Here is a 24774-nt window from a genome sequence, read left to right as displayed (position 1 = left end):
TAAATCCAGCCTATAGTTGCATAAACTAACCATGTTGTTAGCGGTTTGTGTGTATGAAGAGTCACATTTAAAACATGAATAATAGATATATGCCAGTTTATGAATTTCAGTTTGAACCTCCTACCAATTTAATTAGCGATACTGATGCAATTACAGCTTTTTACATTTTAATATAAACAATTTCTCCTTAGAAATACAGAATAACATGGGTCTGTGAACAACGCACTACAAGCTATAAATCAAACCGTGAAAGAATTACATTTTACATTTAATCTAATATGAACTGTACCTTAATAATATAAATGATATCTTTCTCTAATTTAATTGGCAGCAGCTATGTGCATATTGCTAATATAATTCTGGATTTCCATATTTAATGATGCATGCTTTTCATGGTGAATTTTACTTAGAAAATGTCGTCTTTAATGAACCTTACAAAAATCTTTAATAGGCATAATCTCAGAAAATGTAACTTCTTTATTTAAAAGGTTCTGGTGCCAATTTTGCTGAGTGCTGTACTTAAAATTCAATAGTTGAAGTCTTGGGGAGGTAAATGTATCTATTTGTAAAGGAAGAATGAGCAAATAGATCGTAATTCAAATGGCAGGGTAAAGCAGTATGGACTTCAAATGGTTTCATAATTCCTGTGAGAGGAAATATGCATGCATTTAAACAGCATAACAATGTAGTGAACTAGCTTGTATGGAGGCACTAAATGTGAAATAAAAACAACGGTGAACTTCTGCAAAACCTCCCTCAAGCAGAATGCAATCATGTTTAATAACCGTAACAAAAAAACAGTGGTATGCAAAGCAATTTCCTTAAAGTTGATTTTGTTTATTTACCTCAAAGGCACTTCTCTTTTATTTTAAATTGCTATGATGCATTTGGACATGTGTGGCATGGGTGTGATATCAGGATAAAGATATGATTTCCAGAGAAAGGTGTTCAATGAAGTTCTGCACTGGTTGAGTGGACAAATGTGCTCTCCTGGGAAACCGTCTGTGCTCTGCGCTTGAATTAAACTCATGCGAGGCTGTTACATCTCTTTCTCTTTTTCCTGGGTATCTACACTCATATGTTGAACTCAAAACACACTCAAACGTGCACACACACACACACACACACACACACACACACACACACACACACACACACACACACACACACACACACACACACACACACACACACACACACACACACGTTATAAATTAGCTGCACATTATGAGCAGGAATATTCTATTTTTGCAGTAGTGTACAAAAACACTTTGATTCAGGAGTGATAATGACTGATATATAAAACACTGGACAACAAGCACTAAAGGAAGACAGAAAAGAAGAATTCGGCCCTGAGAAAATGAGAATAAATGGATGTCAATTTCCATGTGGAATGGGTAACCAATGATCCATTTAAGGCTGTCTTTACAAAAACAGACAAAATAGCCTGAATTAGAAGTGCCTGACATTTCAGTTAATTGCGCTAACCATGTCAGCTCTGAAGTAGCTGCAAACCAGGTTCCTATTCTTCAAAACCATTGCATGCAAAGGATGAATACATTACTTGAACATTTAGAGTAGATTTATATTTGAAAAATGAGTAAATAAATCGCATGTAAATAAGCATTATAATATTGCTTAATACATACATGTATAAAAAGAACTAGCACAAATAGAGGCTTATGTGAATTGACAGTAGTGAAGAGAAGTGTAAGGCTTCTCCCGCTCACTCAACAAAAGAGAGCACAACTTGCTGTCATGAAAGCAAAAGGTTTATTCATGTTTGAAATTACACAACTACCACAAGGAAGACTTTTCAGTCCAGGGTGTAGTCTGGTTAGAAAGTAACACTAAACATCTTTAATACATTAGAATCACTGCCACAAATCATTTGTCATGACTTTTTCAGTTTCAGAATCACATAGAAATAGAAAAAAGAGAGAAAAGAAGTTTTGAACCCTGTTGAACAGAGCTGGAAATGTACAGTTCTGAATACTGAAACTTCTATGCATTACATTTTTATAGTGATTTTTTTCTCTTTTTTTCCGCATGATTTAGTAACAAGATGAGCAACATTCAAAATGTTTTTTTTCCTTCAATATTTACAACAGTTTCACTGTTCGGTGTTAATTTATCAACAATGTTCATCGCACTCCCTCGTAAAAGCCACAGAGCAACATATTCACCCGCCCCCCCTCCCCTCCCCATCTCTTTTTCAACGTATTAATATGTTATCATTTCATTTTTATTTTTTTTTTATTTTAAGTTGCGGTACAGCAACGGCATTTTATTAAAAGATTAAAATATACATTAGATTACATAGAGGATGAAGAGTTTACAGTGTTACAGGATGTCATAAAAATAACTACAAAAACATTAAATAAGGGCGAAAAAATAATATATGGTGGTGGTATTGTTTAGAGGTAGTAAGTGAGCACTCTAAGCTACAGAAATGTTGGGAATTATTGTCCTATTATGAATTTGAATGAGGTAATAAAGCTGTGTATTGATTAGTTGGATGTATAATTACTCTTATTCTATATTATGTACAACTTTTCCTGTGTAAGGGGGGCCTGCGTCTGTGTGTCATGAAGGAATGATATACTGTGGGGGATATGTTGATAAGGAGTACAAAAAAAATGTTTACATATGTACATACTAAACATCAAATTATAAAATATGGAACGGTGTCATGTTATAGTCAAGCAATCAATTACACTTCTTTATGTTCCCGAGTTTGAATAACCATTTCCTTCTACTAATGTATACGGCTGTAAGGCAAAAATAAATCTTGAAAGTAACAACAAAGCTGCCATTGAGCTGTCAACAGTAGCATTGTTGAGTTGCTGGACAAGATTGCAAGCACATTACAGTCAAAGAAACAGCTGCTTTAATCTATGTATTGTAAGAACTGAATGAGAACCCAATTATCAAAATGGGAGTGGTAATTAAATCAAGAAACAAACAAATGGCCGTTTAAAATGTCACATGAAATGCACGACTGTCATCCAGTAGTTTAAGTTGAGCGGAGTTAATTATCCTAAAGGTTTACAGAGTGTAATCTGAGGGTTGTTTTCTGTTTGTACATGTGTGTGCTTACCCCTACGACAAACAAATAAGAGCATGGTGATGACTTCTGATTTATGGAGACGTAAAGGAAACACTGAACGATCAGGAAACACTTGGTGATGATGTCATTTTGAATGTGGCATGGGACATTTTAAGGTACAGGAAAAACCAAACTGTTGTGAAAAGTGTTTTTTGTATAATCCTCTGCAGTTGGTCTGGCCAGTGAAAAGAGTCCATGCCCAGCTTGAGGCGAAGATGCAATAAAAGCGGATCAATTTGAGGTATCGGAGTACACACTTCCGGGTCCTTCTGTTGGAGATATTACAGAAGACGGAGTCCTTGCATTTTGCCACCCCCCATTAGCCTAGGACACAAATGGGAAATCTTGAGATTAAAATCACGTTCTCTGCAATATGAGCTTGGTACATTTTCATCCCCAAAATGTAACACAACACGGGGAAAATGAGACTTCTGAGAGTGTGGTTGCACTAATGTGTCAGCTGATATCAACATGTTCACTTCATAACGATGTGGTGTGATTAGTCCGTGCATTACAGTAGCATCAGCATCTTGGAAACAAATTTGTCTCGTGTTCCGACCAATGGGAGCAGTCCCTGAAATCAGTGTCTAAGCAGATTTCGGCAGCGGACGACAGCTTGTCGCTACATATTCTCCTGTCAGTCAAGAAGAGGGAGGGCTCGGGCCGGTTTGAGGTGGGGGGAGCTGAGTGAAAGTGACAGGGCAGGGCCTCTCCAAGAGAGCCAGTCTTAGCCAGCCTGACTTTGTTTTGCTCCAGGCATGACCTAGCCTTTACTGGATCCTTCTACGTCACCACCAAGAAAGCTAAAGGTTAGTCTATGCTAATAAATCTATGTGGAACTTTAGGGTTTGCTGCAAAAAAGGAGCCACAATTTCACTTATTTAAAATATCATATTACTTTATGTTTTTTCATCCTCTTCTTTCAGGGTATCTCTGTGCCGTCAGTTGCAGTTTTAGTAGGGATCATGCTGAGCTCTAGTGAGCCAGTAGGCTCAGGTCTACACTGCGTAATGGAAGTGAGAAACCTTGTGAGAAAGTGAAAAACGCTTGATCCTGGTAGGAGTTGACATGTCTAAACAGCTTATAGCAATAAAGCTTTAGCAAAGCCAAAATGACACCAAAAGCATTGAATCCTGGCAACAGCCCCCACCATTTGTTTACATAAAATGAGTTGATAAATAAATATATCTTTACAATTTCCAGCATCACTGCTGTACATCTAATACCATATTTTTGATGCCTACGATTTAAATAATATTAGAATGTGAATATGCGTGCACTTCACCCAACAGGCATAACAATATAAAGAGAGCAAATACAGATCTAATATAGTGCAGAGAGAGAGAGAGAGAGAGAGAGAGAGAGAGAGAGAGAGAGAGAGAGAGAGAGAGAGAGAGAGAGAGCTGTCTGATAATATTTCTCTCTCTTCTTTCGCCCTCATCAACGAAATTAATCTTTACTCTGATAGCCTCAGATTGTGCACTGCTTTACAAAAAGGAGCCATATCAAACCTCATCAAGGAAGATGGAATCCGTGTCTGGAAAGGGCCGCGGGCGATCACATGTTCATATTTGATCATGAAGATAAGGCTATGGAAATTACTGTGAAGCATTTCCAAACAGATAAATGCAAAAGCCTTTTTTATTTTTCAATCAATTGTGGATGGCTCAGTAGGTTTTTGTTCGATTCATAGAACATATTAAAATAAGTTTAATAAATGATGTATTCCCCTGCTGTGTAATTTGCTTTATTAAATGCAACTTGTATTTGTGTCAGGGGACTAAGGTTATGTCTCTTTGTATCTGAATGTAATGCATACCGTACCTTAGTGAAATATGATTAACATAAAACCTGTGCAACCTATATGAATAAAAGCCATACTTACATGTAAGCCGTGTGGACTATACATGGTGTTCCTCCCGAGAGCATCATTGTATCCTGCCGTCTGACTGATAACATGGCGCAGGGTATCCACCTGAGGGGACAGACAAGGTGGACAAGCTGGTCAATGCAGAGTCTCAAAGCAGGTCATCACTAACTGTAAACATGCTCAGTGAAGCAACAGATACTGACTAGTGTGAAATCACAGAGGGAGTCCTGAGACAGCACATTTGTAACACTGCTAATTTCCTAATGAAACGAAAAAGGCACACTGACATTACTAGCATGCTCAAATCCAGTATGTTGTCTATAGAGGCTATAGAATCATAAAAAAGCCTTAAAGACAAATCAAATATATGTGTTTTGAATTAGCTTTTATTTTTACTTTAATCGTGAATTAGTATATATGTGTGTGCATTGTGATTGAGTGTCAGTTGTGCGTAAAACGTACAAAATGGAAGACATCAACAACAAACAACAACGGGATGAGACAGGAAGATAGCAATATAGGACACAGAAAAAAGGAGAGTACCAAAAACCCAATACCAACCCAAGAGTTCAAGTCAAAGCCAAATGCATTCACAAACTGTTTTTCTTGTTTGATTAGAAAAGTAACCAGGACATTGATTTGCAGCATGATAGCAGAGGGTGGGATTATATTTTTGGCTGCCAAAATATTCCATCCAAAGCGAAATTAGCCAGTAACACTTTAGTCAATTGGATTTTTATAGTAGTCCTCGCTGTGGTAATTTGAACTGCCCGTCACATGTGCAGCATTTTTCTTATTTTCAATTTTTGTTTCAACGTGCTTCAGACTGCACTGTGGATGGCTCAGTACACAGGCAAGACAAGGACAGCTCTCTGGTAGTCAGGAACTGTCCCTGATTGTTGATCCTACCTGTGACTGTACATTGGCTCCGACTTGTGCCCCTTGGTAAGAATCCCCATTCAGACTCTGCATGCTCAAGAACAAGTCCCCAGAGTTTGGGAGGTTAAAAGAACCTGAAGAACCTGGAAAGGGAGGATGTAAGTAGCTGAATACATGAGAAGGCTATAAAGGGAAAGCACAAACACGCACACCACGCACGTGTCTGCATACACAGACCCAAATCAAGCAGACAAATACACTGAAGAAAGACTCCCATAAAGCAGGCAACTACAAGAATGAAGAAGGGAAAGGGAGGGCAGCAAAGAAACAAACAGAAGAGGACGATATGCAGAGGGACCGAGGACATCTTTTTACAAATGCAGTAGACACAAATGAAATGAAAATCACACGACAAAGAGGGGAGGAGGCCATTTCTATATGTGGTTGGTTGCCTAAGCTCCCAATTGTTCCACATCACCTACTTTCAATCTAATGTTGGCAGGGAGGTATCACATGGTAAATGACAAGGACAATAAGAAGCTTATGAAAAGACCAGTACCAGTAAACATGTTGGTTAAAAGAGTGTTTTTGCTCTCTGCAGAATCCAGCTGAAACTCTTCATCTTTCATCTGGAATCCTGGGTGCAAGAAAAAGGGACCACTTCATAAGCTTACCACATCCCGAAGCAGCTCAACCTAGTCCAAACTCAGATTTACATTTCTTATTAAACTGGACTAAACATACCCTCCTCTAAGGCTTTGTGTTTCTATATGACTCTAATTCAATATGAACTGTGTAAAATGCCATTTTGATATTATAGTATGACTCTATAGGTAAAATGCTCCCAGCAATTATGTGTCATTTTATTTAGCATAAAAAGTACTGCCAGTCACTGGGACTACATGCCATTACATTACAAATGACAGGAATTTGACAGAAAGTCAAGGGAAAACAGATCCCACTGGCATCCTTCTGAATTTCTCATTTATTTTTATTTTGCCAAAAATACATGTGTTCTCGGTTCACAAGTCAGGAACGCTCTCTTTATGCATGAGTTTGCTTGGCATCAACTGTCTTATAGACAGGAGACACTGTGATCCCCAAGCTGGGAGCAGAGCCTGTCACTCTTGGCTGTGTGAATGGTGCATGAGAGAGTGATGCAGGTAGGCAGTGGGTTAAGGGCTGAGGTGGAGGGCAGATCTTTTTATTGTTTGTCTATATGCAGGAGTGCCTACCGGAGTTAGGTGTGGTGGGGGAGTTGGCCTGGCTGTTCTGCACTGCAGCGGCTACAGCGTGTGCTGCATTTACAGCAGTCTTGGCAGCATACAGGTTGGCTTCTTCCTGAAACTTGCCGATATTTTTCTTGTACCGGATCCTTTTGTTGCCAAACCAGTTGGATACCTGTGTGGTAGAGCAGAAGGAGGAGGAGCAGAGGAGTCAGACGTCAAGCAGCCACAGCACCGTGCACTGAGCAGTGTGATTGTTTCAAGATGTCATGTTTGGGTCCATCAAGTACCCAATTCCCAGCCCCTGCAGTAATGTCCGCCGGGTACACAAGCTAATTAAGCCATAATCAGGAGCCACTTGTGTCTTCTCATGGATGGGAGCCTGACATGCTCTCGGTTCTGTCTCCTGACAAAACTAAAACACAAGGGGCTCCTTTTGCACAGACACTTAAGTCAATATATTATATACATTTATCATATGAGTGCTTATATGACACAAATCCTAGCCTTTCCCGTAGTGAAATGTAAAATGTTCATATTTCACTCTCTTAAGGATGCTCACTGACTCCAGATCAGTGTCTAGGTGATTGACACATTATGTAAATACAGTTAAATATAGTTCATTTATTTGATCTCATATTATATGGCATTATACGGCAGCATTTCCAACTTCACATGAACAGAAAAATTGAAAATAACTCTTAAGTGTGTTAAATATTTGACTATAATTATTATTAAAACATGCATACCACAATACACATCTCATAAAAAGCCGGACTTTATTAATGGCTGGCCTTTGTAACTGTTTGCGTGTTTGTGTGTGTGTGTGTGTGTGTGTGTGTGTGTGTGTGTGTGTGTGTGTGTGTGTGTGTGTGTGTGTGTGTGTGTGTGTGTGTGTGTGTGTCTGCATGCTAAATTACATTTGTTTGTGATTATCAAAAACAAGTGTATCCATGTGAAGCAGAAAACACAAATTATCAGTTTTTTTAACTCGTGTTAAAAAATTGAAATAATTATTTTACCAAAATTAAAAAGCAACTGTAAAGGAGCAAGCAATAATTGAGTATTGAGGTATATTTACATTAGGAGAAGTTGGGAATGCTAATTTTGATGACACCCAACATCAGTCAGACACTGAAAAGTTGTATGAGGGGTGAACCTTATGTGTGAACGCTGGCTCTGCAATAACAGTGGAATAATAATGAGATGATGCTTGTTTTTAATGGTTCTATAAATTAGAGTGTCTTGTCGCGGGGCTGCTGCCCCCCTCTCAGGGCCTGCAGCCCACGGCTGGACCAGCCAAAGAGCAGCTGCCCCTAATGACGCTTTATTTAATTTCCACCCATGCGCTTACATTTTAATATCCCCAGCAGCCCGCCAATGCTGTGGCGTTAAAACTGACTGGATTTGCAGGACATCAGATCATTTCTATCCTGCACGTCTCTGTGCTCTAAATCTTTAATATCTAGGCAATTAAAATTAATGACCATTCAGGCGAGGCCCACTGTTGGCAGGGTTTCCTTGACATCAATTGTTTGATGGGTTTACCTAGAGGTTAAACTAACAAGCAAGGTTTAATTGGAAGCAATGAAAGCCCTGGCTATCATCCTTTTTACTTAACCTGCTTATAGTGGATTGTAGAGCCGAAGACGATGCAATACCCTCACTCTTTTAGACAGCTCACAAAGTGCCCACAAACCCCTCGAAATCATAGACAATGTTTTCCAAAGATCATCAGTCTGTTTAATTTCCCCAAATGTTCATGCAAACAGTGTATTACACAGAACTACATTTATTAAAATGTCATTTGTGGTGTTTGCACAAGAAGACATATCTGTATCATTAAGTCTGAAAATTGAAAGTGGTGGATAGACTTTGGTTTGCTTTTTTTTGCATCAAATACAGCAGTGATGCATGCTAATTCTACCCTTTTATTATTCAACTGTGGTCATTTCATAAGGTAGGAACAGTTGAAACATAAACTTTGATTACTTCAATCTGTCTTTTATGATATAGTGTGTTGACTGTGTTCCACCACTATATGGTGTTACAAGCCCGGACAGGCTCAGCAGTGTTGGAATAAAATCCTGCGGACATTACACCACCTTTCTCTGCTCTACACGCACATTTCTCTCCTGCCCACTGAACTCTGGCTTTAGTGATTCTCGGGTTCAGCTAAATATTGAACAAATGCACGGCACTGTAAGGTGTGGAGCACAACCCAATCTACAGAACTAATTCCCTTTTATCTTGTGGCAGGCCATGCATTCAATTGACTCCTATGTGTGGTGAGAGCCAGGTTGTAAGATTGAATTACCTGACATCAGCAGCCTCAAAGGCAGCGATTGTATAATGACCATGCAGACTCCTTGCAAGAACACGATACCATTGCCTTCACTGCTGCCCACTAGAGAGGCCGTGGAGCTGTGGTTAATAATTCAAAGTATTTCCCCCTATTTCAGGTCAATACTGCTTTCGAGTGAATGTAAGGCAACGTATGATGTGTCCGTGATCTCAATATATCTGAGATTACAATGCCCTAAGCCTCATATACAAATACAAAGGTGGTCTCACTAGCTGTGATACCATCAATTATACAGTCCACATTAATAATGGATAGGAGCTCAAGTCTTAGCTTCTATAAATTCACTGTGATTTGAAATATTGAAAAGTGTCACTCAGAAGAAAAATGTGAGCAATGAATCTCTGCACAGGAAACTGCCTTAAATGTTGAACCATTCCCGCACATTATATCAAATATGACCTCAATAAACCCTGACACGAACCACAGCCATCCAATCAGATGCCTTTATTCAGGAGCCCAGCACAGCGCATGCAGGGTGACAGAGGGAATAAGACTGCATCCAGCATTTAAAGAGCCACTTGGGCAATCGTGACAATGTCAATAGCTCATTGTACATTCAGTGTTCAGGATTAATCAAATCAGACTCGTTGACATTTCTTTTTTCAGTTTAAAGTTATTCCCGCAGCATATTTGATTTAAACTGCAGGGATCTCCTGAGGTAAAGAGGCTTTGCTCTCAGGAAACATGCAACACTTGCATTTTAAATGATCCCTGCTGAAATGATGCGGGGTGTTTCGTCAGCGATGATGTATCGTGCATAGCTGCGGACTAATATTGGCATACCATTAAGGAAGGATAATGAACTGCTTGTGCAATAAACAAAGCCTACAAAAAAAAGATTTTTGTGGGTGTTTGAAAAATTACTTAGCAGTGCCCTCAGAGTGGCCACAGCGAGCGGTTTGCACCCCTGAAAGGCCGGGGCACGGTGAGGGATAACACACTTACGGCGCACTCGGCATCATGTCGAGCCTCCGACTTTGTTACTCACTTAAAATGAGCCAAAGCACTAAGAATAAGTCAATAAGAAGCTCTGCCGTGGCCTCCACCGGTTGAGGAGTATGCCGCTAATGGGGCCTGAGATGAGTTCAAGTGAATTTTTAAAAGCCCTCTAATTTCTGCATAGACTGATTTGTTCTCATGGGAACTGGAACGGTGGCATGTTTTTCGCGAGGCACTCAGGAAACAGAGTGGAGCTCCATTTGTGAGGGTCGGTGGCCATTTCTTTAACTGCTATAAAGCACACAGCAATCACGGAGCAGGCTGGGGGTAAATAACCTCAGAGCGCAGTTTGAAGATACAAAAGACCACACAATTAATCGGCTCTCTACAACAAACAAAATAAATAAACCATGTGGTAAACAATAGCCAAAAAGTACAATTTCATGTGAGACATTTGTACACACATAATATGGTGATAACATGGGTGTAGCTTAAAAAATATGATTCAATCAAAAATAGTCTGTGTTCTTGTGGTGGGATGTAAATGCTGAATATCCACTCTTTTAAAGAAATGTATATTTACACTTGAATTACTGTAATTCATGATAACATTAGCATGATCCAGTAGGGTGAGGGAGGGAGGTTCTGTGCAGTGGAAAACTGTGAGGCTATTACATACAGAAACAAAGGAAGTAAAAAAAAATGAAAACAGTGGATCAGGAGAAATTATGACATACCTGTGATACTGTGATGGTGCTTCCCACCCCCTGAAGGCAAAAAAGAATGGGCTTTTACAGTATCTGACTCTTCATGACTACACTCAATAAACACCCCCTCCCAACACAGAAAAAACACTGCAGATTATTGTATAGATTCATGTTTCTGTGATATGTCTCATGAGGACGACGACTATAGAACAGTAGAGTATAAAAAAATCTAGATAGTAGTCACAATCATAGCAGAAAAAAAGAGCACAGGATAATAATACTCTAGATGTGAGGGGGAGAGGTGTGAGAGATATTGCCTTCAGGTTTACCCAATTATAACTTAAATATAACTGTGAATTAGCAGAGTCCTGCAAGGTCACAAACATACAAATAAATAGCCAGGATCATCTATTGTTTTGAAGCACCAGACTTTTACTGCTTTTCTTAAAGTAATGGATGGTGCCATTTCTTTTTCCTGGCTTATGACCTGAGCGGCTGACCAGGCAACAGATAGAGCAGAGCACACATGGTGGATGGGAATGAGAGGGAAAAATGGCAGGGGACCCAGCGTAAGGAAGGACAGCATAGTGCTTTGATTGAGGCCAAGATGATATAGGCCTCCCCTCCCTGTGGCCCAGCTCTGACTGACTGGGACCAGCCTTGACTGAAGCATCATTAGGAAGCCACAATGTCAAGGTTAGCTAAGGACATTGTGTCTTGGTGGTGTGACCTACGGTAACTATCCCTCTAGGCTCTAGCCTTTCCCACCCTGATTACCCAGCAGCTACTGTTAGATGAGAACTACCCACCTGGGAAACTGTGATGCTGCACTTCTTGGCCAGCTCCTCTTTAGCCTCCTCGCTCGGGTACGGGTTGCTGAGGTGCGAGTAGAAATATTCGTTCAAAATTTCCGTCGCCTGTTTGCTGAAGTTTCGCCTTTTCCGCCTGAGTGGGGAGCAGAAACAGAGAAAGGCAGAGGAAGCCTATTAGCGGACCAGCATTAACTCATCCATTTGGATCGCACAAATTGCACAATCAATCTCACACATAAATGGTGAAAATAATGAGGAATGGGCTCTAAGGGCCCTCAGGAGCAGAATATTGTGTCCTGCTCCAAGAGTCTCGTCAACACACAGAAGAACAGACTCCAACCAATAAAGTGACAAGCGCACACACACACAAACAAACACACAGTCACAAAACACATACAATGTTTAATTTGGTCTGTTGGTCTCCAATCTCCAGTCCAAGCGTGTAATGTGTAGAGTTTAGTGCAGCGGATGGGTGGGCTTTGTGATGGAGCGCAAAGCCCAGTCGGAGTGCATCTCGGTACATTATAGAAATCACGGCATGCACAGTTGAGCATTGTTCCTGAAGTGCCACAGCCCCGGGGATCTCCAGTAGAAACAAGAAAACTCTAACTAGATCTGGGTCCCCTTCCCTCCCAAGGGCACTACTTATCATGTTGTTGAGCATTTGCTTATTTTGCCTTGTTTACTGTGCTTCACACAGGCAGTGGGCAAGCGAAATGTGCTTCCACTTGGCTTGTTTAGCCAGGACTTGTGCCGCTCCTCGCAGAGCGCCCACAATGCACCACACTGTTAGTGATTAGAGTAATCCTCAACACCTGCTGATGACCTCCCCTCCATCCATTACACATGACTCGCCCCCCATTTCATTTGGGCTTAACTGTTCTCAGGTGCTGGGCCATGATTGTCTTAAAAATGGATAATACATGGAACATGGACATAATTAAAATCATGCATCTTTGCAGTGCTCATGCTGTGTGCTGTGCCAGAAAAGAGGGAAGAAAAACAAACTTCCGACCTGCACACAGCCAAAAAGTGACCTCACCCACTGGATTTGCCTATTTGGGTCGTACAAATGCAATACAAGTTTCTAGACACACACACATATAGATATATTTATACACTACACAATCCACTGACCTGGCATCAAGGAATCTGGAGCGCAGGATCATGACAGCCTCACAGGTGCTCTGCTTCAGCTGCATCTGGATGGAGCTGAATTTACGGTGGATGATTCCCACCATGCGCTCAATCTCTTTGGGAGAGATGGGCCGCGTGCGAGACTGTTCCCTCAGCAGGTTCATCACATGGGTAGTAAATTCGTTACACGCCTGCCAAGTGACAGAGAGACACAAAGTGCGGCCAACGTGAGTTCTCTAAACGTCCCAGAAGTTAACTTATAAAAGCTCTTTAACTGATATTCTAAAGTTGTGTACATTTTTCATTTAGGGATATATTTCACACAAGCTGTTTTTTGTTCAAAGCATCAACAGAGTGCACTGTTCACTTTGATGACATAATAGGTGAAGTCATCTTTGAATATAAATGCAGATTTGCAATTTGGCTTGGCCCTAATGCAACGCGAATTTAAACAGCTTTTCGTTAAACCAGTAGTTCATACATGATTAATTAGAATAACTCATTTACGTAGTGCACACTTTAGCTCATTACTCTGAGTAAAATTCGTTAAGTATTTACATTTAGATAATTAAAACCTGGAAACACCCTTAAGAAAGATGCATTTACTCCAGGCGAAGTGTAGTGTGCCCCCACGTACCCACCTCCTCTCTCGGAGAGCATGGAGTCAATTAGTCTAATTTACCTCACTGGCTTGCTGAGGCATCACTGTTACACCTTCTACCCCCCCCCCCCCCCATAATGCTTGTGTTTAATGGCAGGCTCAAAGTGCTAGGTGAAGGAGCTGATCATACTTTCATGTAACACAGATGACTCAAGCTCTCCTTTGGATCTCTATAATCAGCTACAACACAGTGAATAATACTGCCATTTTTTTACCCTTAGCATATGAACCCCATCATGCATATTCTCTGCAATGTTCCTGCTAATGCCAGGAATACGCTGTTCTGAAGGGATGTGAAGCATAAAGTACAACTCAATAGGTCAATTTGAACGGAAAATGACATGCCTAATAGCTGAGAACATAGTTATTTGACCTTTTATTGATGAAAAAAGAACAACATTGTTATTCTCCTTATTCTTGGGAATAGTGCATGAAGCAGTATGGTATTCAAGAAAAAAACTAAATCATGGGTAAGATTTTAACCTTAGAGTTGCATCTCCTTCTCACCTGTTCGTATTTCTCCAGCTCCGTGTGGTAGATCTGTCGGATCTGGGTGAGTTTGGCTCTGTAGTCGGAATGTTCGATGGAGCTGTCGGCGGCCCCCCCGGCGGCTGCTGCTGCAGCGGCGGAGGCTGCCGATCCGCCACCTTTCTCTGGTCCCGCCACGCCCTCTGCCAGCAGCATGTTGTCTAAACGCATGAGCTGGGGATCCGGGGGGTCTTCCTCCTGGGAACCACGGATGCTGAGACCTGTAGCAACACACAGAACAGAGACAGAAGGTCAACTACTGCAATTCAGGGACAATGAGATTTGCAAAAATGAAACCGTTGGGAAAATACTGAATGTACTCTTTCAATATCAGAGTAGCACATGATAACAAAGGCCCAACTGTAGCTGTGTACGCAACAGGATGTATGATCACCTGGAAGAGCGTCAGGACACACTGTGTTAGGCATATGATAGCTATGTGACAACGATTAACATGATGATTCAGCCTCTATGTGACCAGCATGATCATTTCCGACGTGGGTCTTAGTTAATCTAAACTAAACATTGTATACTGCTTTGAACGGGTATTCTGCATCTTGTGACTCTCTTGTATATAAGCATGTGAAGGACACTGTTCGGGAACTTGTTGTACCATATGCTCTGTATGTGATGACTAATTCCATTCTTGCAAGGATAATAAATACATGTATCCTGATATTGAAGCTCAAGCCGGTGACGAGTGATATTTTTCTAACAGAAACAAATATTCCTATTGAAACAATTAAATAGGGTCAAATTGTTAAGCGTAATTAGGAGTGTAGTAGTCACGCAGTCTGTTATCGTGGATGTTTCCCCTGCAGGTATGAACTGGTGCCTCCTGTGTATGTGCTGTATTCCTGTCGCCCATGTCTTTGCCTGTTCTCTTTTATTTACACACTGTGCTGCACACTGTGTGTACGGGAAGGCTGACATGACAGCAACATCCATAAACTGACAAATGCTCAATGGTGAAGTGGCACTTCTGCTCTGCGAAAGGATGCTAAACAGAAACTATACCTCTAGTGAGTGTCTCTGTCTTTGACACAGTGAATGCTGGGAACTCAAAAAGGAACCTCATTTCTATACACTTATAAGGTTTGAATTTGTATTATTTTTGCAATCCAGATTTTGCCATATTTGAAGGAGTAATACGAATGTGCAGCTGAAGTAAACATCTTACAGCAACATGAGTGCGGAGTCAATTTTGTGTTAACTGCTCATTCATGAATGCTGCTCCCTCTCTCAGACCCTGCTGTTCATTTCCTCTGGTGTTCTGTATGCCGGTCTGTCAGCCAGTCGTAATCACCCAGCAGATAGCATACATGCACACCTCGAAGCACTGGCAACGCAACCGCAAAGCCAGGCTTTACAGAGAATAAACAAACAAAAGAGCACTGCGGGTCAGAATTAACAAAAACAAGCTCGAGCAATCCACTCTAATAAGTGGATAGAAATGTGGCTCAATGGGCAGTAAATACTGAGTGTCTACTCGAAACGTTATGATTACCAGAGTTGTTTCAATTCAATAATCCCTCCCGCAATTCAGGGATTTTCAACAGCTCATTACAGCTTCATTAAGATATGGCCAGCCATTGGATTCTAAATAAGAAGATTAGTGGCTCTATTGTGTCAGCCAGTAGGCATGCAATCAGAGGAGCACTTTTACCACGCTTTGACCGACTGACCCTGTAAACCATCTGCAGGAGGAAATACTAGAGAGAGAAAAATCCTTTTCTTTTTTCTGTCATTATTATAAACAATTTCCTGAATAAAACCTAATTAGGAAACACATCATATTGTAGCCACTCGTCAGATGTGTTGGTGGTGTTCATTCGGCTGTAGTGCCACAGAAAAACAAATGTGCCTCTATTTATGGATCGGCTGGCTTAGAGTCTTTTTGGTGTAATGGTGTGAGAGGAGTGGATGAATGTGGCTATTTGTGTTGGAGACATTGAGATGCTGGACAAGGCTCCATCAGGCTTGCAGAGCCAAGCCATCCATGTGGACAATATGCCACTGCTCCACTAACCCTCATCCACATCACACTGCATCTGCGCTACTCCACCCAAAGCTCTCGTTCTGGACAGGCTCGACTGTTTCTATTCCAGTTTGTGCAGCAGGAAAACCAAATGGCACATGATTAAAATGTTGACTGACCAGATGCCTGGCTAGTGGCTACATATCTCAAGTCAGCTCTAATAGCTGGTGGATTGTCTGCCACTACAGTTCATATTTTCCTAATTCAGTATTTACTCCCACTCTCTGATTCAACTCAAGCTCAGCAGGCTGCACTTTCCTTTGTGCTGCGGGTGGTGGTAAGTAGGTAGGCATGTTTTTCATGTCAGGTATATTAAATATAACTCTGGGACGCAGCGTACATTTCCACACCAAACCCAGTTGTCACTTTCACTCCACTCAGTCTATATCCAGGGGAAATGCAGCTGAGGGAATTTACAGGGCTTTTCAGCTAAATGGGCATAAATCACCGGTTTCATTCAAACTAAATAATCACAGGCCATAAAGAGCTACTAGTCTCTTACCATATATTACCTCCAAAGTTCCTGTGTGCAATAATGTGGCCATTCACGGCAAAGGAAAACAGAGCGAGACATTATAAAGTGACATGTAATCCTGTTAGTCCGCTGACATGCGGAGTGGCCGTGAGATTTTTATCATACATGTCCATTTCTATTTGGGAAATCAGCAGGATAAAAATGATTACTGTGCTGCCCTGAGAAGCAGACGGCCCTGCAGGAGTCCACCAGGGTGTATTTGTGCCACAGCGGCTGGCCATTCATAACACACATGATGGGAGGGATGGCCCGACTGACTTAAGCACACAAATACTTAAAATTAGAAAAATAAGAACACATAGCCCACAGAAAAAATAAACCATTTTAAAAACAGGTGCAGCGTATCTCGCTGTGAGCCTTTGTTGGTGCAGCTGAAGATTGGGGATTCAATGTCTAAGCTTGGCATCATCACACGACTTCCACAAAATAGGCTTGAGCGAGATAATATCTTTAATTTGCTGTGTGGTTGACAAATCTGTATAGTAACTTGCAAAGCCACAGTCACATTCTAGCACTGCCATGCCGCTTGCCTGCTCAAATCTTTATCCTGTGTTTGTCTGATGATATGGGTATTAAAACAAGTTTGGGCACCCGAGTTTAGCTTTAATCCACCTCCACAGTCAAAGTGGGATTAATCTCAGTGCAAAGGGAAAGTGCGAGAGTCGTGTCACCTTGGTAAAGCCTGCAAGCAATTGGAACTTAAGAATGAAAAATCTATATATGGTCTAGTTATTTCACATAACTCTAATGATGCCGGCTCACTTAATTACCAGAACGAATTTAATGATGTAAAAGAAAGGGCAAAAAAATCCTGAAATTGTTATAATAATGTAACATGTCCTTAATCTGCCTCATTTGTCATTCAACAATACAGGTGGAGTAGCTGGGGAAAAAGCACTTGCCTATATGATTGTTCCTCATTTCTCCTCTGTGGCTGAGACAAAAGGAGACACTGTGATTAATCCATCCCTATCAGTCAGTGGTGGTTCTTCTTTTCATTTTTTACAGGTTTCACCATCCGTATCAGATCCGAGGAAGTAACAAATTTGACAGATAAAGACAATGCAGCCCTTTTCTCTCATATACTCTGCCCTGTTCTCTGTTTATAATCATTTCCGGTTCTGGGCTGTTGTCTCGTACATCATTCCCTGCTTGAAGACCTGACAGTGATCTGAGCACTGCCTCGGGCCGCTCTCCTTTCCTCCCACCTCTTTCCCCCCCCTGTGCCCTCTTTTATTCTGTGGGTTTAGCTGACCTTTGGCCCGCTGCTTGTTTACTCTCATCACTGAAGTGTGAGCAGGAGAGCCATAAAGGCAGAGCCCTGCTGGGTTAATGTTGCCTGCTGAAGAGGGAAGGGCTGGCTCTGGGCTTCTGCACCTCATTCTGCTGCACTGAATGCACTGTCAGATGCCAGACAATGCACTGGAAGAGCAGCGCTTTTTCTGCAGCTAAATCCAGAGATATCTTTTTCCTTGTTGCAATTTCTCAATGCTTTTGTGAGGTGCTTAAAGGTTGCTTCTTGCAGTAAATTGTGTGTTAACTGTGTTTGACAAAAACACACTATGTCTCTGTTACTTCCACCATTGTTTCCAAAACATCCTGTTCATTACAAGTAACCCTGTCCGGTGCCTCCTGTGCACAGCTCCGGCCACATATCGACACTCTGTTCATCTAATTGCATTGATCCGCAAAGGCCTCCCAAAGCTAACTAATCGAAACAGAATTTATTTTCTGTCAATATTTGCAAAGGTCATCTCTCTTAAAGCCGTGAAGTAGACGGTGTGAGCAGAAAGCCGGCACAAAGGAGTAGGTGGAGGAGGAGGAGGAGGAGGACCGTGGCATCTAGCCTGTAACTGAGGATCGTCCAAGGTGAGCTTTAACTCTGGCTTGGCACTCAGGATCCAAGGCTTCTAATCCACCGTGTTATTAAAACCTGCTGCCAAAGCAACACACTAGAGACTACAGAGGGCTTAGAGTATCCATTTCACAAAGAGGCCAGTGTCACTACTGCCGCGTTCCACGTCTCCTTTGACTTCATATCATCTCCTTTGTCGTGGCGCCTGGATCAGTGAGTTTCAGCTCCAGAAGCGGGGAGCTGGATCAAATTACCATTGAAAATCTTTTGTTCTGACAAATGAAACATAAGGATCCTCTTTCATCGACGTTCTTAAAGGCTTTTTTAAGCTTGGCCTACATCCACATGGCACAAAGAATCTGAGAGAATGCCTGCGGGCTCGCTCTAACATGTACAGTAATTAACATGCCATTAACACATTAATACACATTAACTATTCCCAATGTTAATGGAAGAGTAATTACCATACCTGATACTGCACTGTGGGGAAGCCAAAGCACATTTGCCACTTTGTGTTTCACTTTCTTTGTTGAGTGAGATGAAAGGAATCATTTGGGAAGATGGCTCATTTTGCATTTCCTGCACCCAGAAAAAATCAGTATTCCTACAAGAAAGAGCCTCAAGCCTATCCTATCTCAGCAAAAAGTGCTTTTACAAACATAATGTAAGTGTTCTGATTTTATTTCAAACCTGAAAGGAAGAAAGTTCTATGAAGCCACTAAGGTGAGGCAGAAATACTGGAGGGGACAGAGCGTCTGGTGATTAAATGCAGAGTAAAAGGAGGCAGGGAATGGGCCCTAAACTGGGGAATCCCTGTCTAGAATGATGATGTATTTCCTCCCAGTGCGGTGAGTGATAAGCTAATCAGCCGCGCTGACAGTGAAGTGTTACAGCCCCTCAGTGCTAGGTCAAGACTTCTCCCATCATACACCACCAGCACACACTAAACAGACAGCGGCATGGAGGTGGTGGAGGGGAGTGGCTCTGTTCAGAAAAGAAGATCTCTGTCAGTTCAGGTAGCCTTTGTCCCTCGATGATGATGGACCCCCCCCCCCCCTCCATAAGAGGCGGCTGTGACAGTGAGGGCGAGGGGTGAAGACGGAGGGGGGGGTCGCCACTCTCGACCCACGACTCCAAGACAAGCGGGGGTGGGTGAAGGGGGTGGGAAAAGACAACCCAAACAAACATCTTGAAGACATTTTGCCAAGCACACCAAAATTAATCACTGTCCCATGGTGGCAGTGACATTTGTGGGAAGTGACACACAACATGACAGACTAGAGGGGAGAGGATGAAAGGAGAGTGAGGGAGGGTAAGAGGGCTGGGTAAACAAGAGCCACTGTCACTCGCTGTGATCATGCGTGCATGTGTGTGCAATGTGTGTTTATATGTGGAGTGCCCGCTTTGTTTCCTGCCCTTTAAGTCTCAATGTGGGCAAACGGCCAAGTGGTGTAGTGATGGCTGACCAGGCCTGGCGGTAGCGGCCGCACGCAGCGGTTGGGGAGACTGGCCAAATGAGTGGACAGGACCTCCGCTACAGATCAGCACACTGACTGACCCTACAGGACACATACAGCATGGGGCTCCAACACGGGGCTCACATGGTTCACATGGTCTGCTAGTCACAGAATGAGCCGCAATCACTGAGACGCTTGTGTGTTCTACAGCCGGGCATCACAAATCTAAGAAGAACATATACTGTAGGAAAACTCAATAGAGGAATTATAGCATATGTTAATATCCGTGCTGTAAACTTGGAACGTTGGAGACAGTTATTGTGTCTCAATATTTCATGTTACCCCCTGTATTGTGTTACATGTTTTGCTTATTTATTTTCTTCACTTTCATTTTATATTTCATGTACTGATGGTCTTTAGCTGCTAGCCCCAATTTGCTGCAAAGGTAGGCTGATTTGTTATTCAGACCCCAAGCAAATAATGCAAATGTGGCACTGAAAGCCACTTATGAAATACCCAAAGGCAACTAATCACTCCTCCTCTCTTTCCAGCCTTTCTGCAGCCTCCTAATTAGAAGATGGAGATTGCATGAAACCAGGTCACACAGCAGGTCTTGTACACACCGATAACCAGGCAAATACACAGGCAAAACTTCATCCAGACAGCAAGCCAAGCATGCATTATTTTAAAGGCTAGAGGTGAACAAATAATGCTATTCACGTTATTAATCCCATATATTTCTTTGTATGCTCCCAAAGAAAGGATTTAGGCTTGAAGCAGTTTGTGTATGTGTTCTGTATTTGTGTGTTTCCTTCAGCCTGCGTGATATGTGGGCATGTGCATACGCTCATGTCTGCATGTGTGCGTGTGAAGGCTACATGCACGCATAAACAAATAAACGGCATTGGTAGCATACAGCCAAACATGATCCACTGCCAGAGAGATTATTCTTTGCAGTGGCATTTCTGCACGAGAGTTGACAGTCCATCATTTAGATTTTGCAGTGTATCCACGAAAAGGCTGCATTGCCTGAAGCAGAAGGAGCTGCTCTTTCCTTCAGTGTCTTTTATAGAAGAGATTCAGCTCCAAACTGTAAAGCCACAATCCTTTGCTAGCTGTGCTAGCGTATAAGGACTGAGGTTATACGGGAGTAAGACTGCGCTTGACGTGTTGATTCTTCGAGGGTGAGGACTGCTAAAGCTTACAAAATCATTCCTGCGTCTACGGTTGCACGCACCTGAACAAGAGCGCTGTTTCTGCAAGCATCCTGAGCCTGATGTCGCAGGTTATGCTAGGTCTGCACAGTGCAGTCCAAGGAGTGGCTGTGCAGATCAGGCCCGGGCCAAACAACAGCTTGTGACAGAAGCAGGCCAAAGAGGATGTTGAGACACGCAGAGACTTAACAGGCAGCCGGCCTGCCATCCACTCTTTTGCAGCTCTCCTTATCCTTATAGGCTACTGCCGCTACTCAACACAATAATAGAGTCTAACGTTTTTTCAAAGCAAGTGAATGATCCGAATGATCACAGGGAGAATATCGTCTCCCTCATTTCATTTGACCAGCTCAATAATTGTATTGTACACCTGCAGATGATACTCCACCTTTTTTATTGTTGTGTGATACCCCGCGAACAATGAAGCAAAAAAAAGGTTATTTGGTGCTAATTATTCCCAGCATGTACTTTACACACCATTTAATGAGTTAGACTGGAGGCGTGGCCATGGGCTGTGACTTGCTCGCCCAGTTATCCAACATGAACCGTGCAATCTCGCTCACGTCACCCCTGTCATGTGTACCGAGTCCCCTTCCACATCCAATTCCCTGCCAGGGCTTCACTGGAGCAGAGACGAGGCGCTACTGAAGCAACACAACAGCTCCTGTAGCGTCTCTGCACACCGACGAGGGAGGGCTGGGAGGATGTGGGGGGGGGTGGGGGATTGGTGAAGCCGGGAGCTCACTCTCATAATTACAATAATTAACAGTTGCAGATTTAATTGGAAGGGAAGGCATTAACAGGAGGAACATTGTGGCGGCGCGTGCAGAGGGAACCTTTGCTGCAAGAAGCTTTTGTCTTCTCTGTACCTAATGGTGCCTTGGCTGCGGTTGGCGAGTGCTGACACAACACAACCGAGCCGAGGGTTCAGATGGTGGGGCTTGTCAGGACTCAGACTGGAGGCAGATAATTAGGTGCCAGGTTAATGAGAGCACAGGCTCTTGATGGCATTTGGTTACTGTATGTGGGCAATTAATGACTTTGTTTTTGTGTTTTTATTGCCCACTTGAGTGGAAAACATAATACATTATTCACCTCAGGCCAGCGTGTGTGGCATTTGATGGAGTAGCAGTGACTCTGGCTGAAGAATCAGGTTCATTTACTGTGGCCAAAGGTTTATCCAAAACAATGCAGTGTAAAATATGGAGTAAGCTGAATAAAATATCGGGTTCAGTCATGGCTGCTGCGCTGTATGACCTTTTCACAGTGCATTGCCTCATGTCAAGCAAACATCGAAGTTGCAGGTCAGGCACGGGACGGTGTAGCCACAAAACATGGCAGAACAAAGAAACCAAACCACGTAGCCATAAGTGTTCAGTTAATTCAGCGTATCACATTTCATAATGTATTTGCGAAATTCCATACCCCCCAGAAAAGCCCTGCTTTCATTCCAGAGGATTTATTGGCAATGAATCCACTGAGAGGTCTTTAGACATCCTCTTCTTTAGCCCGACCACTCGACGCCTCCTATTTTGGAGTTAGTTGTTCACTTGCCTGTGGTGGCCAATTAGAGTGCTATAAGATAAATGGGCACCCACAACTTTGATGTCCATCTTTTTAATAAGCTTTGGTTAAGATGACATCTGTGTGAACGAGTTCAATATCTTCACAGTGGGAGAGAAAAGAGGTTTATTCTAAAATGAAATATCATCTAAATACTGCTGGAGGTTTAGGTTGGATGGGGGATTGGGGGGGTATCATAGTGTTGGCTGTGACTCTCGTGCTGGCATTCATTATCTTCTGCTGCAGTTGTGCAGATTAGTCAGCGAAAGATGATTTTTAGAGCCTCCTGAAATATATGCTTTAATACAACTGGATCAGCTTTGGCATATACGGGAAAATATGTTTTTTAATGCAGTATTCATTTTTTTTTTTTCATGTGAAGTACAGAAATCCATTTAACTAGCATGAATACACACTTACACAACCAAGAAATATTCCATGTTTGGAATATGAAGCAGTAATAGAAGTAAAGTACAGTGTAACAATATCTAAAATGGAGGGGTAATAAAATGGTGCATGAGTGTGTATGAATGTAAGAGAGAAAGAGAGGTGGAAAAGGGAGCATATATCTAACCTAGCCTGCGGACGTGCGCCTTTATACGCGTGTGTAACTCAGTCAGGAATAATGTAAATGTCTGGAGAGTCTTAAGACTGAGCAGGCCCGTATAAAAGCACCCTGTTTCAGGCTAGTAAAACAAGTCAATAAATACAGCAGAGAAGCCGGTGCTGTCTGCTGCACTCTCCTGAATGAAAACAGAGGTGAACTGCTTATTTTCAGTCTGGCACCAGAGGTTGACAGCGGCATAATGGGCGCTCATACATTCTGACTATCACTCGTCACAAGCTATATCTGTCAACATTACACTCAAGTGCATTTTTGATGTAAAACAAGCGTTCCCCTGGAGGAGTATTTATGACTTGATGCGGTCAGCTGCTAAACGAACCTCACGCCTCCTGCAGCAGTGACTGACCACGTTATGAGGTTTTTAAAAAGACTCCTATCTCTCAATCGCTTCATCAGTTTGTCTTTTTGTTGATTTGCAACGACAGAACAAACACTAAGCCTCGCAGGGCTGGCACTTTATGAGAAGGCAGATCCTTTCTTGCCTGAGCTCCAAATGGGAAGCCGATGACACAGACTCACACAAAATGGAAACACCATTAGGTAGGCAAACACTTCGCTGCGATAACTGCTGCCTGATTACAGCGGGAAAGCAAAGCCGTGGTTCTCCTTTTTTTCATACTGTGTCAACACTTTGGGAAAGCAAATATTTCAGTGACTACTCTCCCTGCGCTTTAATCCATATGGTGTATTCTGTTTGTCACTGCTAATGTTACATTCGGGGGATGGGTTTTTCAGGAGGGGAAGAACTAATATGCAAGCGGTGGCTCACCTGCTCCCTGCTACACAATGAATACACAGAGGTCACACACCGTATCACACCGGGCCAGCGTCAATCCTTTATTAAATTACCTAGCTATCTTTTTTTCTGTCACCCCACTGATATGAGGGTTATCTTTTTCATTTATATAGCGGATTTTCAAGGGATTATGCATTAAAGATTAAGGGTGTGTACACCTAACACCTCAGCACAATAAAATGCAATACCTCAGCCAGAGCATGGCTGATGTGTGTTAGGCAAAAGGAGGTGCTATATAACAAATCTTCAGCAGCCAGAAGCAGACAGGGTTTATTCTCCTCAGACAATACAAGCTGTGACTATACAGAGTGTTTCTAGCCTAAAATACTGTGGTAAGCAATACAAATCCCTTGGACAAAATGAAATGTATTAAACATGTGGATTTCATAAATCTCCCTTTCCTCGGTCTGGGTCAGAGGTATATTCACTGTAGAGCTCAGCAGGCACTTTTCCCTCAG

The 24774-nt window shown here is 42.2% G+C and overlaps 1 protein-coding gene across 8 annotated transcripts in view; it reads right to left on the bottom strand.

Moving 5' to 3' along the window:
- Positions 1-1750: 1750 nt before the first annotated feature.
- The window catches only part of pbx3b (pre-B-cell leukemia homeobox 3b), a 57080-nt gene continuing 34056 nt past the window's right edge, over positions 1751-24774 (bottom strand). For 2 of the 8 annotated variants that reach the window (XM_034212695.1, XM_034212696.1), the window contains exons 3-10: positions 14213-14454; positions 13045-13235; positions 11905-12040; positions 11126-11155; positions 7094-7259; positions 6418-6495; positions 4995-5084; positions 1751-3433 (exon numbers count right to left, since the gene is read on the bottom strand). In XM_034212695.1, coding sequence (XP_034068586.1) covers positions 5038-5084; positions 6418-6495; positions 7094-7259; positions 11126-11155; positions 11905-12040; positions 13045-13235; positions 14213-14454 — 890 coding nt within the window. In that variant the 3' untranslated portion in view covers positions 1751-3433; positions 4995-5037. Of the gene's footprint in view, positions 3434-4994; positions 5085-5888; positions 6002-6417; positions 6496-7093; positions 7260-11125; positions 11156-11904; positions 12041-13044; positions 13236-14212; positions 14455-24774 lie in introns of all 8 variants that reach the window. The other 6 variants (XM_034212697.1, XM_034212698.1, XM_034212701.1 and 3 more) reach the window with 4 other exon arrangements.

The sequence above is a fragment of the Gymnodraco acuticeps genome, unplaced genomic scaffold (assembly GCF_902827175.1).
Source record: "Gymnodraco acuticeps unplaced genomic scaffold, fGymAcu1.1, whole genome shotgun sequence".
Lineage (NCBI taxonomy): Eukaryota > Metazoa > Chordata > Actinopteri > Perciformes > Bathydraconidae > Gymnodraco > Gymnodraco acuticeps.
This window is presented reverse-complemented; position numbering and strand designations above follow the sequence as displayed.